This window comes from Kogia breviceps, chromosome X (assembly GCF_026419965.1).
Source record: "Kogia breviceps isolate mKogBre1 chromosome X, mKogBre1 haplotype 1, whole genome shotgun sequence".
In the NCBI taxonomy this organism is placed as follows: domain Eukaryota; kingdom Metazoa; phylum Chordata; class Mammalia; order Artiodactyla; family Physeteridae; genus Kogia; species Kogia breviceps.
This window is the reverse complement of record NC_081330.1, coordinates 58,561,828-58,580,361: the sequence shown is the minus strand read 5'-3', so window position 1 is coordinate 58,580,361 and position 18,534 is coordinate 58,561,828. Positions and strand designations below refer to the sequence as shown.

The following is an 18,534-nucleotide window of genomic DNA, read 5'->3' as shown; positions in this document are numbered from 1 at the left end:
TTGTTGGACAGCCCCAACTCATGGGAAGTACAAGCAGTGAGTAACCTTTTGCATGTATATTTCATTGCTGGCTTTTTACCAGTAAATTCCAATGAGGAATGTTTGTGAGTTTTCCTGTCCTTCCAGCACAAAGGCAGGCTGATTTTGTTTGGGACATTTAGACAGATCTATCACACCTTCAGTTTAATGTTTCATGCCTTGCATTTGACATGATACATCTCACCCAAAGAACTGGTTTGCCTCCCTTTCCTTCTCTTCTTCATCAGCCTTCCTGTATTCAAATGGAGGAGATTATTCTAAGTGCTTTCTTAACACCTTTCCTTTGCTGCTACTTTCACATTTATAATTATCCTTTTATGAAAGTATAAAAAGATTTAAAATGATTATTCTTGGCAACAGGCCTAAGGTGAAACCCTGTTGTAGTTAGTGTAAATTATAATGTGTGCAGTTGTGAAGATGGGTTTGTGAAATGCTCCTGTAAACGCAAGAATTTAAAGGAAGCTGTCAGAGAGTTTGTACTCTTTAACGGCTTATAGTCATTGAAAAGCATCTCAAGATATGTTATATCTGAAGGGTAAATGAATAGTTTAAGTTAAATACAACCACTAACTTTCTGGAAGACAGGAAGATAAAGGATACAATAGCCTCTCAGCAAGGGTTTAGGAAAATGCAAAACCCCTTCCTTCCTCACTGTTACTTTGAAGTTTATTTGGAATGATTAATTTTCCTGTGGCTTAATGTAAATTGAGAATTAAATAGAAACTGTGTTACCTCACTGACCTTGCTTCCCCAGTTTTCAAACTAAGCTTGTGGATGGCTTTTCTAACCAAGTGCATTAGAAGCAGAATCAATCCTTTCATTTAAATAGGAAATTAAGGAAAATACTTTTCTGTTTTTATATCCTGCCAATTTTCAAAAAAGTTTTCTTTCAAAAGTTTAGATTGCAAAAAAATATTCGGTATGATTCTCTCCTGTTGCACTAATTGGTAACCCTGCCACCTGTTAATTTTGGTATTTTAAGCCAGTTATGGGAGAGTTCAGGAGCCAAATATATTTGGCTCTTACTTCTGCCTCCAAAACTCCAAAGGAATCTCACAAAAGCGCTTCCATAGCACAGGACAAAACATCCTGATAAAACATGAAAAATAATTCTCTTTCCCTCCCTCCATCTTTTCCTTCCTTCCTTCCTTCTCTCCTAGATGATGTTTACTTTGTACCAAGAATTTTGTTAGGCACAATCAAGCACTACATATTCAATAAGCTATATAGTCCCTATCAATAAGAAATTTAGAGTTAAGACAAGTGGCTATATTCTAGTTACATATATATATATTTTTTTACAACAGGCAGAGTGGGACAAGCTGCTAACTTTACCATGGTGCTGAGATGAATTTAATTTACATTCATACAATGCCTGAAAGGATGAAAGTGTTGTACACATGAAATGCAAGGAAATGCCTGGCTGTTCTGAACATAGAAGGAGCATTAGAGTGAAGGTCATCATCAGCTCTTTTGTGAGGTGGATGTTACATTGCTCTCAGTACATCCCACTGATGGGGTTAACTTGCCAAGAGTGTTTAAGAATTTTAAATCTTCTGTGGTTTTGACCTTGATAAATGTTATTTTTTTCCCAAAAAGGAGAAGCAATCAACAGGTTTTTGCTGCTTAGAGCAGGCTTTAAATTATATTTAATAATTATGTAATAGAAGCATGTTAGTTGAATTTATCTTGGAAAAAAATTATCAGTGATAAAACACTTCTTTTTGAAATACTTCTAATTTTAGGATATAAAAGTTTATTTCTATCTATATCCTCCTGCCTTGAGGCGAGTGTTATTTAACAGCATATTTGTTATTGTCTAGCCTGCTGTGCCAGAAAATAGCATTCTCTCAAAGAAGAAAACAACCCCCAGAAAGAGAAAGTCCAAAGACAATGAATACATACACTATGAGATTCTGTCACAAAAAGTATTTTCTAGTACAATAATTATAATAATATTAATATAAGAGTAATGGTCTAGATAATGGCATGAATCAAAAAACAAAAGCAAAACCACACAGAATAAATACATACTCTCATTTCTTATTTATAAATACAGTTTCCTCATGTAAACTTTGAAAAAGTTTCTAATGTTTTTTTACTCCATTTCCCTCCCTATATTTTGGGATAAATTTTGTCATTTCAAGTGTTAAACAGTGAACATAAGTGCATATATATTCATTTTCTCACAGTAAAACTATGGTTTTCCATTTTGAGCTGTGCCAGGCATTTTTCTAACCTTGAACTGTGCTGTGAGTTTAGCCATCAGGAATGTGCCCACAACAACCTATCCTACTCTTAGAGGCCTGTATAGGCTTTGAATCTAAATCTAACTTATGGATAAGCTGGTGAAGTTTGGTTTCAAGTTTATCTCACATTAGTTAGAAGTCAGTCTTAAGGACTTGTATCACATTGCCCTTTTTGCAACCTTGTCTTGTTGCTAGTAGGAGCTATAGGATCAAATTGTCATGAGTATTATCAAGAAATCTCATCTGAAGTGGAGACCCACATTAGCCATGGTGCTATTAAATTTCATTTTGCTTCAGAAAGTGGTAAAACATTCTAGTGAGAGTCAAAGGTACTTATAAGGGAACATTAAAATATGCAAATTGCATTGATTTTATTTTCCTATAGTTAAAGAAGAGATGTAAGTTATAGGTATGGGGGAAAATAACCATGTTTTTTGGAAAAGGTTCTCTTTTACAGGAAGAGTTTATTCACACTGGGTGAGGGGAACCTAGAAGGAAATAGGAAAATAATCTTTGCCAGCAGTTGGATTTGTTAAGTTTGTTTGCTTGAAGACAGTGAAGTAAAAGGTTATTTTGAGAATTCCATACTGAAAGTGATAGTGTTTTTGACTTAGAACAGCTAATGAAGAAAAAAAAAAAAAACAGCTTCAAGGATATCCCTATAGAAACATTATCAAAGTAATTGTATAGTGCACCACACCACTACTGTATAAAGTGAGAATCTGTTTAAATTGGAAAATTCTGCTCAAAGATGCTCACACATTAGCTGTTTCTTTTCCCTTCTTTCATATTATCTTATTGTGGAGGATTTTAGAGAGGGGAGTTTCCAATTCTTTATAATTCCTTGAATCAAATCATTTTGGTACCCATTTAGCAGATGATAAAACCAAAGCATAAAGAAGTTGAGTTTCTCAGGGTCACAAACTGGATCAATGGCACAGATAAATTCAGTTTCTGGGTTCATAGTCCCTTGCTGGGCTATTGAATTTTGCTGCCTCACGGGAACGATGATTTAGGAAGAAAAATGACTTTTAGAAAAGTGTGTTAATGTGTATCCAGGCCACACTGTGTCAAGATTTACTTGTGATATTTGAATCTACCCATATTTACCTGACTTCAAAATGAAAGTGAGGGCGGACAGGGAACCTTATAAATGCATGTCCACTGCCATGGCCACCTTGAAGATCTTCATGCCTATTTACTAAAGTTTAGCAACTTATCCATGACTATGCCACAGTCAGCAACAAAGAAAAATTAGAATTTAGTTCTCTATTTTCTAGTCAACTGCTATGAGCTATTCTGTCTTTCATGAAAATTTTCTTTATTATTTCAAAGCAGGAAAGATATGGGGGGCAAAGGTTTTGTGGGGGAGGAATACCTAAAAAAACTGTTTTCCTATTAAAGTAAGGAATGAGGAAGGAAAATGAGAAAGAAATCTGTGTATAAACATGTATTACATGTATTACAGTTACCTTAAGGAAAAATTAGATTTGTGAAATTAAAGTGTAAAGGTTGAGCTCTTGAATTTTGCCTTACAAGTAAGGACGTATCAGGATGTAAATTAAGTATGTAGTAGGAGATGGTTGAGAGAGTTGGAAATTCTTTCAGTACTATCATTCAGATGAGAAAACTACTTTTCTAACATGTAAACTGCAGGATATATCTCTCTGGCTAGACTTATTTTGGCCTTCAAAATTATTTCAATGGAAATTTTAACGCAATAACTGCAAGCATAGTAATATTACTGTTGAATTTATATAGCACTTTAAAAATTGTGGTAAAATACATATAACATAAAATGTATCATCTTAAGCATTTTATTTATTTTAAAAAAATTTGGGGGCTTCCCTGGTGGTGCAGTGGTTGAGAGTCTGCCTGCCAATGCAGGGGACACGGTTTCATGCCCCAGTCCCGGAAGATCCCACATGCCGCGGAGAGCCTGGGCCCGTGAGCCATGGCCGCTGAGCCTGCGCTTCCACAGCCTGTGCTCCGCAAAGGGGGAGGCCACAACAGGAGAGGCCCGCGTACTGAAAAAAAAAAAAAAAAATTGGTAAAATACATGTAATATATAACTTACCCTCTATACAATTTTAAGTGTATAGTTCAGTAATGTTAACTGTAATCACACTGTTATGCAACAGATCTCCAAAACTTTTTGATCTTGCAAAACTGAAACTCTATGCCCATTGAAGAACAACTCGTATTTCCCCGCCTCCTCCCAGCCCCTGGCAAACACATTTCTACTTTCTGTTTCCATGAGTTTAATTACTCTAGATACCTCATATAATTGGAATCTTATAGCATTTGTCTTTTTGTGACTGCTTTATTTCACTTAGTATAATGTCCTCAGGGTTCATCCATGTTACAGTATGTGTCAGAATTTTCTTCCTTTTAAGTTGTATAGCACTTTTAGCTTTTCAAACTGGTGTTCACGTATATTGATTAATTATCTACACACAACTATAAGGTGAGGATAATGCTATAGTATTATGCACACATTTTACCCTTTTTTGGAGTAATTTTCCACAGGACCAATCCAGTAGCTTTACTTAAAATATGAGCTAAAATAGACATATGAGAAAGTGGAAAATTATGTATACTTAGAAATTAATGAATTATCTGCTTTTGACCAGAAATGTAGCATGATTCTAATGATCAGATTAATAGATTATTTAGTTTACATCTCTAACCGTAAAATGAGATAACATATTTAGAATAGTCATGTAATTTGCCTGAGGTCACACAACTCAATAATGGCAAAACTGGTATATTAGTTTTCTGTTGTGTGCAACCAATTGCCTCAAATTTAGTAACTTAAAATAACAACCATTTACTGTCTCACAGTTCTATCTGTCAGAAATCTGGAGGGGCTTGACTGTATTCACAGTCTTACAAGGCTGAAATCTAGGTGTTGGTCAGGGAGGGCTCTTATCTGGAAGCTCTGCAGTAGAATCTGCTCACAAGCTCATTGACCTTAACAGAAGCTAGTTCATTTCAACTGTAAAACTTGTGTACCTGTTTTCTTGCTGGCTGTCATCCCAGGGGTGCTCTTGGCTTTTAGAAGCTACCTGCATTCCTTGACATATAACGCTGTCCATTTTCATACCAGCAATGGTGTGTTCTCTAATTTTCTGTTTTTAAAGGGTTCATATAATTAGATTGGGTCCACCTAGATAATCTCCTTTTCAATTAGTTCAGTCATGTGATTAGTTACCTTAATCACACATAGAAAATCACCTTTGCCGTGTAATATAACTTAATATCTCATTACATTCACAGTTTTAGCAGTTAGAGCTGGAAATCTTGGGGTGAAGGAAGAATTTTGGAATTCCGCCTCCCACAACTGAGATTAGACCTCAGGTTTAAGTCCTGGTGCTTTCCACTGCATTACATTGAATATTTAAGATTGTTTAAAGTAGTTTTATTTTAATATGGGTTGCTAATATTTATCCAATTTAGATAAAATTAGAGCAAAATTTTTAAAAGGTTTTAAATCAGCAAGGAAACTGGCTTCTGTATTTATCAATTGAATACGTGCTTCCAGGCTGTATTCCTAACCATAGAGACTAATGCAGTCAGGTTAATAGTGATCAGCTTCCTAAAAATCTTACTCAACTTCCTAAACTCTCCAGAGTTGTGATATTAACACCATACTCCTGCAGTTTCTGATTGACATTCAAACATGAAATGTTAACTCTTGAGATCATCATGGGATTATGCACAGACTGACAATTACCAGTGGGACTTCATTTGACAGACATGAAAAATAATATTTTGGCTAGTTGTAACATGCTCCCTTAATGCTGGTACTGAAGTTCCCTTTGTGATAATCATTAAAGAGAGCCTGTATGGTGACACAAAGTAAAAGACAGTGGCCTTTCAGGAAAACAGCACCATTTACAGCAGGTTATACTGAAACCTTCCCAAGACAGTGGAGCTTAACAAAATTTGTCCCCAGGAACCCTAATACCTTGAAGATATTTCACAATGGAAGGGTTCTAGGGTCAGATACTACACTTAGTAGATAGTGAATCTACTCATCCAGCTGGAGAAGAATATTCATTTAAGAAGTAATTAGAAGGCTTCCCTGGTGGCACAGTGGTTGAGAGTCCGCCTGCTGATGCAGGGGACACAGGTTCATGCCCCAATCTGGGAGGATCCCACGTGCCACAGAGCGGCTGGGCCCATGAGCCATGGCTGCTGGGCCTGTGCGTCCGGAGCCTGTGCTCTGCAGCAGGAGAGGCCACAACAGTGAGAGGCCTGCGTACCGAAAACAACAACAACAACAAAAAAAAACAAAAAAAAAACCCAAAAAACAAAACAAACAAACAAAAATAAGTAATTAGAGAAAAGGAGAAAGATATATTGGGGCAGATTGCTAGACCAAGGTATTTAGAATTTATTTTGTATGCACTCAGGAAGTATTGAGGGTTCTAGAGCAAAAGATGACATAATGAAAGGATGTTTCACCAAAATTCAAATCACAGTTTATGTAGAATGGATTGGAACAAGGAAACAAGTTGTTGAACATAACCTGGGCATGAAGTGATGAGGGCCTGAAATAGGGTGTTAGAAATAGGAATGGATAGAGATGGAAATTTGCAACATATATTACAATGGAACAAAAATTTTGGAGACTGAAAATGAAGGGAGAGGTGGAGGGAGAATCAAAATTACCCTCAAGTTTATAATTTTGGCAACGAAAAGCATGCCTATATTGCTGACAAAACAAGAGAAGGAACGTGTGGGGAGTGAGATCTGGGGAGGCATATTTTGAATTTGAGATGCCAGTGGAATGTATCCAAATGTGAATGTTAACTTCTTACCATTCTCTTAATATCAAATTTTTGAACAGTGACACATTCTTTGAATTCAAGAATGCCTGTATTTTAAAAACATTGTGTCTGACAGTGATATGATACACTTTAGAAGGGGAAATGGTTATTTCTTTTTTAAACCTTTTATTTTATTATTATTTTTTAACATCTTTATTGGAGTTTAATTGCTTTACATTGTTGTGTTAGTTGCTGTTGTACAACAAAGTGAATCAGCCATACGTATACATATATCCCCATATCCCCTCCTGCTTGTGTCTCCCTCCCACCCCCCCTATCCCACCCTTCTAGGTGGTCACAAAGTACCTAGCTGATCTCCCTGTGCTATGCGGCTGCTTCCCACTAGCTATCTATTTTACATTTGGTAGTGTATATATGTCAATGCGACTCTCTCACTTCGTCCCAGTTTACCCTTCCCCCCCATATCCTTAAGTCCACTCTCTACATCTGCGTCTTTAGGGAAATGGTTATTTAATTTGATTCACTCTAAGATTTACTAAGGTGCAATGATTCCATCGATGTTAATTGGAATTACATAAGCAGGATGAAAAGAGGCTACTAAGAATTCGTCATATGCCAGCATTTCTGTTATACAATCTTTGTTAATTATACTAAGATGTTTATTAGAATTCAGTCAATTTATGACAAAATCTAAACTTGTTTAAAGGTGCTAACACCAGGCTTAGAGCACATTTAATTTAAATAGGGAGCAGAGTCAAGTAAATGAAGTATAAAATAGCTTCACATTTATACTTTCTAAGAAGTGAGTAGTCAACCCTTAAATTGTCTATAACATCAGATTTCTTTTTTATTGAAGGAAAAATAGAAATTCAGCATTAGAAACGGAATTAAATATCACCATTTAAAATAATAACTATAAATTATCCAATGTATTACAAGCATAAGATTAATGCTAAACATGAATTATTCTACATGATCCTTGGTATTGTAATACATGACCCTAACAAGGAAGATATTCCCTCATCCCCTGAACACCCTTATGTTAAAGATAATTTCCTTAACTTCCCTAACTCTAATGGAATGCTGGTATTGATGCTTTTAATGTATTCAAGTTTAAGTTTTGGATATGCCTATAAAAACTGAAAAAGGGAGTAAATGGTAATGGAATATAAATGACCTTGCCTCTGGTGTGTTTTTTTGTTCCTTGTGTTGATAGGTCCTAGAGACATCATGAGCCACACTTTAAGTTCCCATAAACCAAGAGCTGATTGACGCCCAGTTTAACATAAGCACCATTTTATGAGAGTTACCATAGTGACCAGGTTCCAGTTATCAGCTTGAACAATTTCATATATGATTAATGTTAATTGCCCATTTTTCATGGATGACTTTTTCCCGGGTGCTGAATTGGTTGCTGCTCCCTTTGATCTGGTTGAGAATACAATCCAGTGCAATAGTTAGACAAGTGATCAGTTTGCTAACACTGAGAGAAGATGGATTTAAGTTGCTGTGAGGTCAGAGTTTGTTTCTCTTCATAAACACTGAAAGGTCAGGTAGAGTTTAACTACCATTGGCATCCTTGAAATGTTGTAATAAATGTCAGGCCTAAGAGATTATTATTAATCCACAATGCAATTAAAAGTCTTATTGTTCTGATAGAAAGATTCTTATTTAATTTAACAAGCATATTGAAAAGTCAGAGCAGCACTCTCACAGTCATGTAAACAACACCTTCAAAGCTAATGCCATTCTTGGTTTTCTTGGCTTCTAATGTAATTGAAAAAAATGACACATTCAGGGACTATCCCAAGGGATTTTAAGTATCAGTGATGGCTCTGAAAAGTGAATCCCAGGTCATGGCTCGCAGCTCCCACTTCAGGAATCCAATTGCAGTGATCTTTACAAGTTGCTGCTAATACCACAGTTAAATGCCACTATATCCTCAGTTTGTCCAAGAATTTTATGAGTGTTTCTTTAAAGAGTAGTAAGCCAGACTTTCATTGAAGAGGATAATATGACTTGTGGTTCCTCGCTAAATCATTTGCTGACCATATATGTTTTACATTAAATATCTTGAAGTCTCATGACATCACTAATTAATTTATTAATATGATTTTTCTCTTTGAAATAAAATTACTCAATTGTTTACTCCTTGATTCATATACAAATGGCTGATGATACAAGATAAAAATAACTCCAACAGTGAAATTTCATAATCTTAATGAGCAAAGTATCAACTACTTTATTACAACTTGGAATAGATATTTCACAGACTGTGTCATATCTTGTTGACACCAGAAGACCTACTGAATTTCTTTCTTAGGGACCTGTCAATTCTACAAAGTTTATAAACTTTGAGGTAACACTCTGATGGTAATCCACTTCAACTGCAAAAAAAATGAAATACTGTTGATACATGTTTCAATTTGTTTTTTTTCTTTAATCTCAGGAAGCTGAGTTACTATTTCATTTCTTCTGAAGAAGTTTACAGAGTGAAGAGTAAAATACATATCAGGATAAATTATGTTATAGGATGACCTGGACCCAGAGAAAACCATGATTCTTTGGTATAATTTCCTTCCAAACCACCTATAAATATTACACCTAATGTTGATTTTATAAAGCCGATGATCTCAAAGATTTAGCTGAGCTTTTTAATAAGAATTTTGCTATTTTGGTGGGTTGTTTGCCTTGTACCATAAAGTTTTATTTATGGTGTTCATGGGTGATATATCCACTGAGCCATTTGGGTGGGAACTTTAAAAAGGGCCTGTTTTATTTTACAGAGTACAAACAACCTTGTAATTAAACTGAAAACAAATAATTGCCAACAAGCAATTATCATTCATTTAAAGAGTAATTACATGGTTATTTGTGCCCTGTAAAATAAAGCATTACTGAAATCAGTAACACAATCAATATTTTAGCAGAAACAGGATGCTGCAATGATGAACCTTTCAACCTATGTTGATTAAATTGTCATACAAATAACAGTTTTCTAGTTAAATCACCACATGTTTATTTGTCTTGATTAATATGTAAATATCTGCCTAATGCTAATAAAGCTCTTGAAGATAAGAAGTGTGGCAAGATCATCTATCAAGAATATTTCCCAACTTTCTACAGAGTCCTCCATAGTCTTTCATTGTCAGGCTTGTGTTCTTTGAAAAGAAATGCAAGAACTTTATTGCTAGGAATGTCTTACTACTGAGGGTTATTTGGTCTAAAAGTAGGAATAAATCTATGTTGTATTAGTATAGAGCTCTATTGATTATAAAACACCTTCACAAATTTTATTCTAATTAATTTACCCTAGGGGCCCAAGTCTTCTTTCCAAGAGTATAAACAAAAGCATCTGAATATGATTTTTCTCACTGATAAGTTTAAACAAGTTTGGAAGGATACATCACACAACCATATTCACTAAAGTGTTAATCATAAATTTTAAATAGCAAGTCAAACACACGTCTCTATCACTAGACCTTAAGCTCTTCAAAGGCAGAAGCTGTTCTAGGTTCTGCAATATATCAATGAACAAACAGACCAAAACCCTTGCCCTTGTCAAGCTAACCTTTTAACCTTGTAGCCCTGATACCTAGTTTCAATGCCAGATACACACTGAATGGGCACTTAGTGCATGTTTGTTTATTGGATGATTGAATAAGTGAAACTGTCATTACACATGAATAACTGCTGGAACCTTCAGCCCTTGAATGGGTCTTGAAGTTTGTAGGAACTTTCAGACGTAAGACAGTATCTATCATCTACCCTTCTTTAACCTTGTAAATAGTCAGATTGGACTGGATCATATTTTGAAGCTCTTATAATTGCTGTAAAGTCCAAAGTTTAAAAGTGATTACCTGATGATTAAATGATGACTTTCTATTTATTTGGTCAATAATAGAGCAATCTAAGGAATATTTGGAAACTGTAGCCATGGCAAAATAATGTGTCCTATCATTACTCATTAACTGATTTTAATTAACCATTTACCAGCCCCTACTGTGTGCTAGACACCATGAGAATTGCTCAGGGTACAGTGACAAACAAAAACACATATGTGCTGCCTTCATGACCTTACATTTTAGTTGGGGAGGCTCACAATTAATCATACCAACATCATAAAATTATAAACTGAAAATAATGTTAGGATGGAGAATATGATCCTCTTGGCTTATAGCATTTGTAGTAAATACTACCAAGCCATTTGTGACATTAGCCATGAATTCCCCAATATAGATGTGATGATGGGAAATTCGGCCAAATTTTTCAAATCTTGGAATTTAAGGTAGGACCATCAGACTAAGAGGCCTGTAGTCTAATGTCCTCCAAGCCTGAGTCAGCTTATTGGAAAAGAGCTACATCAAATTGTGAGATTGACCAATAAATTTGGAACAGAACTATTTAAACCTTATAGCTTCCAAAGTATACTGTCAACAACTGGCTCAGGGAAGTAGAGTGAGCATCAGGCTGCTTTCTTTTGGAGACAGCCTGTCTGAAATTGATTATGAGAATAAAGACAGCACTGAAATTTTTATGCTGGAAAAGTACAAAGAGTTATCAGGTGGGCTTTAATAAAGTTAGTAGGCTTGAATTCTGACAAATAGAAAGATGCAAAGAATCACTTGGAAAGTACAGACTGGTGATGATTATTCAACAAAAAGTGCCTTTTTCTAATGACTGGATATAACCTGATGAATATTGTTCAGTGACCTTGGGATCCTTTAGGGCATTTGAAGTAAATTGGATATTTTTCTTATCACTATTCCTTCAAAGAGTTAGGAAGCCATAAAACAGGGCAAGGACAAACAGGATAACAACACTGAATTAAAGAAAATAAATTATAGCCCAAACTTGAGTAGAAAGAGAGAGAGGAGATTCAGTTTATAAAATTGAAACATTAAATGAGAAAAAAACAATCTTTCATGCTAGATTGATATACAATATTGATGTACAATGAAAGAAAATAACATCAGCACGGTGTATGAAAAATGAACTGTGTAATAGTACCTCTGTATAAGGTTGCTAGAAGTTGTCTTCATTTAAAAGCAGAATTTGTCTTACATTGATGGAGCACTTTGCTACTGCAAAGTTGATAGAGTGAGGTTTAACTTAAATTTCTTTGTGAACAAAAAGTCATTTTTGGAAATGTTCTCTATCTGAACCTTATAAATTTTTGCAGGTTGGGTTATTTAATATAGTATTTTGCAGTATTTTGTCAAAATCCCTCTTATTTAGCTTTGTAAACTGCATTTCTACTAAGAAGCAACAGCAGTATTTTAAGTAACATTAGGAAAGTAATATTTGAAATATACTGCATGACTTGAGAATGACTTGATCCTAATGTTCAGTGACTTATAAGTCTGTTCATGTGGTGACAGATTCTAAATGATATATTCAGTACACTGATTGTGTTAGGGTACAAGATGGAAGCCTGATACTGACTTTCTATTTCATTATTTTATGGATTAGCATTTACAACTGCAAACTGTTCACACCTGGATGAAGAATGTACAAATAGAATAGGTTAGGTTAATGTTTTAAGTTTAGCATTAACTCATCAGTTAAAAATACCAATCAATCTGTGAGAAAAAACAGCCTAGATTGCAAAGGTGGCAGGTTTCCTTAGTACAGCCACTCCAAGAGAGTGTACTGCTGGTTATACAGCCTGGTTTAAATAATAGGAAAAAATCCTACTGAGGGCAGGGGTTCTTTGTTCCTTGTGGGCTCCCAGCAGCTGTGGAAATGCTAGTAAACATCAGGTCTTATTCTACATATCAGCTTTTTACCCCTCACCTCTGGCATTCTGAGCAGAGACTTAATCCCTTCACATTCTATACAATCCTAATTCTGTGACCCCCTATCTCAGATCTCAGTTGCATGTATTAATACCAGGGATCAAGTGTAGCTTTAAGAGCGGGGGTAACTTTGGGTTTCTCACAACAGGTAAGCTGTATTGCAAAGTGCTGGCTTGTAAATAGAATCTAAACTAGAAATTGATCTCTTACTGTTTTAATGCTTGCCATAATTATTTTGGAAGTTTAGTATAAAATATTGGTCCTTTAGTAATCAATGAAAATAGTCTTTAATATAAAATTCTATCATTCTTGGAAATTAAACAAGATTTAGGCAAATGTAGCAAGTGATGGTATTTCCAAAGAGCATATTTTAACCTATCTTTGTCTGTTTTTCAACAGTTCAAGGCCTGGCAGGCCTCCTAAGCGTTCTTTGGGAGTGTTGCAAGACAATGCTCGCCTTCTGCCCCATTCAGTCCCAGGCCTCTTATCACCAGGACTTATCACTCCGACAGGTAATAAAATCCATCCGATGATCAGCCTTGTCTCTTCATACTGCCCAGCATTTGAAATGAACAAATATTGATCTAACTGCCTTGTCCTTCAGAGGTTTTCAAGCTCTACTAGAGGTTACATTATTGAATTTTTTTGAGTATTCATGAAAACAGTTTTGTTACTCCAGTGACTCAAATCAAATGGACATGACTTAAAAATTAATTGTCATTTCCTTGTAAGAAATCTCTTTCAAGGCCTTATTGTGTGTATGTATGTATGTTTTTGTGTACTGTGGGCAGAAATGGCGGGGTGGGGGGTACTGGCCAAACAAGCATTTTCTCAAAGCCTCCTATGGGATGTAGTATACCTGCTTGTTGATATGTCTCAATAATATTCCTTTTGTTTTCAAAAGTTCTGGGCATCTGTGTATCTTTTCCTTGTTATGACTCTAGGATAAAATGTAGAAATAATATGCATCATCCCTGGTAGTACCTTATGATTAGAAAAGAAGAAAGTGCAACTAGTCATTGTCTTAAATAATGATTCAGTGTTTTTCATCGAACACTGTGATAAACAGTACTCCCCTAAAAATACCAGTCTCATAAATTTGCATTTTTGATTCTCTAAAGAAAAGCACATAAAACACTTAAAAATAAGCTTGCAACTATACCTCAACTTAAAAAAAAAACAATTGAAAAAAATAAGCTTGCTATTTCTCTAACTGAACCTTTAAAAATCATTAAAGCTACTATGTGGTAGAAAATGTATTTAATGACAATATGATCTTTGTATCTTCAATGATACATAAAACTAAAAAACCCTAATGTGTTTTGGGTATTAGGTCCTAGATAATGCAAAATTATATAAGTAGTAGTCCTTGTCACAGTAGAATTAGGGAGAAGGTCATGTAAACTAATAATTTCAATTACATTAAAGTATGATAGAGACTATAATACAAGTACATACAGGGTGCTATAACATCACAGAATGGGAGCAACTAAATCAATTTGTTAAGTTGGGTAATGCTCATAGAGATTTGAGTTATGTCTTATAGGCTGAGTGTTGGACAGATGGAGAATCAGAGGAAAAACATCCTCTGTAGACAGATATACACTGATGAGAAAGGGCCTGGTATGCTAGGGGGAATAGCAATTAAGTGGAAGAGACTGGAGCAGAGATTTAAGATAGGAGACTTATAGGAGATACAGGTAGAGATAGAAAGAGTGGGAAAAACCAGCTTGTGAAGCTATCTTTTTTAACAGTTTAGGATTTTCCCTATAGACCAATGGTTTTCCAAAGGGTCTTTCAAGGACTCTCCTTACTGGCTGACATGGGATTGGGGAAGTACTTCTAGGTTCCCCACTTCTGCCTCAGAATTTTACATGTTCTATTTCATATAGGATTTTGTTAAAAAATAAAAGCTGCTGTAGGTAAAAGGAACCACGGATAAGTAACTGAGTAAATGCTTTAAAAACAATTGCTGTTGGAGGTAAGTAGCAATGAAGGGAGAAATACGGAGGACCTGAATTGAGGAGAATTCAATAAAGTAGAAAAGAGATTCATAGTTACTTCATAATTAGAATTAATCATACTTGATAACTGATCAAAATAGAGAGCAAGAGGATGAAATCTAGTATGATTCATGTCTAGCCTAGGTTATAAGTTGGATGATTATGTCATTAGCTAAGATAGAGAATTTAGGAAGAGACTCAGGCTTTGGGGATTAGATAATGATTTTTTAGACTTTAAATATTTATAAACAAATTCTGATACAGAAGAAAGCAGACCTGTGCATATAAATGAATATAGAGGGCATAACAGTGCCTGAAATATATTACCTTGGTGCTCAATAAATGATAATCTATTTATTGACTTCTAGAATATATTGACAGAGCCTAGAATCAGTACCATGTAAATAATCAGATCTGTGTCCTGATGAAAGATGTATCCTGTGTAGATGGAAAAAAAAAAGATTTTATAATTGCTTTGAGACTAATGTACTCTTGAGTAAACTTCATTACCTTACCTGTTGAGAAAAACCTGTAATATATATTGTTTCTATTATGTACCAGACATGGGTACTAAGTGTTTTATATACACTTCATTTAATCTTAGAGTAACCTTATGAATATTGTCTTCATTCTTCAAGTAAACAATGTATGGCTCAGTGAGTTTAAATTAATTGCTTGAGGTTACAGAGCAACTGAGTGGCAGAACTGGATTTCAGACCCAGGTCTTTTAACGTCCAGGGCCCATACTTTTTCCTCATCATCATGATGTCTTATAGTAAATGTTAAAATCCAGTTTGAGGTTTTCATCCCCTCCTAATTTACTTGTCATGTATGTTTTCAATTCCTACAAGATAAAAGAGCCTCCTTCCTTGGATTAGAGCCTTGGCCTTCCATCTTATAACTTGGATTTACTACAATGAGAATTATTGGGAAAAAAAAGACTCCTCAATTCATAACCCTTTGCTTGTGCCTAGAATGAGATGATAGAGATAGATAAAGGGTTGAGTAGGGAAAGGCATGAATACTTCAGTCTAAATGGCAGACAGTAGAAAAATCATTAAACGGGAAGGAAGAGGAATCTGCACAGCTTTATAGTAATTTGTCTTTTTAGACTACATTAATTTATTTTACATGCTCAAGGATATCCTACTCACAGTCATATAAGAAGAAAAGTGCTCTGTAAGCCAAGTAGAAATAATTCTGGGATTATGCATTATTTTGCATTAGACACACTTCTTCACTCCTCCATTAGCAAAGATAATTGAGATAGAATCAATTTTCAATTTAGCTATCAGTAAGTTTCATATTTGGCATTGCACTTACTATCCATTACAAACTTAACTTTCATTAATTTTACTTAAATATACTTTTGAAGAATTCAGTTGATATTTTTAATATGATCTGTTATGGGTTAAGAATTATCCTTTATTTCCCAAATGATTATTAAAATGCTTTACAGTATTTTCCTGTTTCAGGTCCTTATGTCTCAACATATTTTTTGTAAAGAAAGAGATAATATTTTAAAGCTCTGTATAATTTTACATACAACTGTCAAATTAATTATTGATGAGAGTCTGCTGTTACCTTCTGTTTCAATGTCATATGTCTGGAGAAGCCTCTTTGAACCCTGCTGAGTTTGCCTAAGTAAATGAAACTTGTTCTCCATTTGTTTATATTATTTCTTTGCATTTGCAATTTGAAAATGGGGTCTAAGGGTAGCAAAATACAATGATCATGACATCTCTTTTTAAATATAATGATGTTTTCGTATATTATTTTTACCTTTAAATTGTTATTTTCCCCCCAACAGTTGCAAGCAAAAAAATGCAAGTAAAAAGTTTAGAAATGGTTAAGTCATCATGCTTAGATTTGAAAAGAGTTCTCTATTTATTCAGATATCTTGACGTGTAAATTCTTAAAAATGCAGAATAATATCAGGTATACCATATTGTTTTATCTGCTTAGCATAAAGGTATTTCAATTTTTCTACTTTATGTGATTTTATTTCCTTTTTTGATGTGTATCATTTTTCCATTTCAAAGATGTTTATTTTCCTCTTCGTTATATTTCCTCTATATAATGGAAACTGATTCATTCAAACCCCACTAATTCAGATCTTGAGATAATTCAAAGAGTGGCTATGCTAAAGCCTCTGGTATTAATAAACGTATCTCATTTAACAAATGAAAAGTATAAATAAAAATGTGTGTGTGTGTGTGTGTGTGTGTGTGTGTGTGTGTGTGTGTGCGCGCGCGCATTGGTGTAGGGTCATTAAAATACTTGGGAAATTTAAATGTACTTAGGTATCTAAAAATTACTTCAAAAATTAATTTCCATGCATATAATCAACATACTAATTACTGATGATAATTCTTTTTCACTAAGATAGGACCCACAGGTGCTATTCTTGATAATATTGTCTGATATCCATTTAGAGATTATATCTATGTAATTATAGACCAAGAGATATAGTATGTATGTATATCTGTATGTATCATCAATTAATATCTGTCTATAGATAAAAATGTATATGAATTCATGATTTTCATTTAACATGTCTCTTTTTAAAAATTGGAGTATAATTGCTTTACAATGTTGTGTTAGTTTCTGCTGTACAATGAAGTAAATCAGCTATACGGATACCTATATACCCTCCTTCTTGGACCACCCTCCCACACACCCCTGTCCCACCCATCTAGGTAGTGACAGAGCACCAAGCTGAGCTTCCTGTGCTTTATAGCGTGTTCCCACTAGCTATCTATTTTACGCATAGTAGTGTATATATGTCAATCCTAATCTCTCAATTCATCCCACCTCCCCTTCACCTCCTTTGTCCACATATCTGTTCTTTATGTCTACGTCTCTATTCCCATCCTGCAATAGGTTCCTCTGTACCATTTTTCTAGATTCCACATATATGCGTTAATATATATTTGTTTTGCTCTTTCTGACTTACTTCACTCTGTATGACAGACTCTAGCTCCATCAACATCTCTACAAATAACCCAATTTCATTCCTTTTTATGGCTAAGTAATATTCCATCGTATATATGTACCACATCTTCTTTATCCATTCATCTGTTGTTGAACATTTAGGTTGTTTCCATGTCCTGGCTATTGTAAACAGTGCTGCAATGAAACTTGGGGTACATGTGTCCTTTTGCATTAGGTTTTCTCAGGGTATATGCTTAGTAGTGGGATTGCTGGGTCATATGGTAGTTCTATTTTTAGTTTTTTAAGGAACCTCCATACTGTTCTCCACAGTGGCTGTATCAATTTACATTCCCACCAACAGTGCAAGAGGGTTCCCTTTTCTCCACACACTCTCCAGCATTTATTGTTGTAGATTTTTTGATGCTGGCCATTCTGACCAGTGTGAGGTAATACCTCATTGTAGTTTTGATTTGCATTTCTCTAATAATTAGTGATGTTGAACATCTTTTCATGTGCTTCTTGTCCATCTGTATGTCTTCTCTGGTGATATGTCTGTTTAGGTCTTCTGCCCATTTTTTAATTGGTTTGTTTGTTTTTTTTGATATTGAGCTCCATGATCTGTTTGTATATTTTGGAGATTAATCCTTTGGTGCTTCTTTTGAAAATATTTTCTCCCATTCTGAGGGTTGTCTTTTCATTAACATATGTTTCTTGA

General features: G+C 34.8%; 1 protein-coding gene across 2 annotated transcripts in view; it reads left to right on the top strand.

The window, feature by feature from the left end:
* The window catches only part of DACH2 (dachshund family transcription factor 2), a 640,028-nt gene that overhangs the window by 231,787 nt on the left and 389,707 nt on the right, over window positions 1–18,534 (top strand). For both annotated transcript variants that reach the window (XM_067024263.1, XM_067024264.1), the window contains exon 3: window positions 13,282–13,394. In XM_067024263.1, coding sequence (XP_066880364.1) covers window positions 13,282–13,394 — 113 coding nt within the window. The remainder of the gene's footprint in view (window positions 1–13,281; window positions 13,395–18,534) is intronic.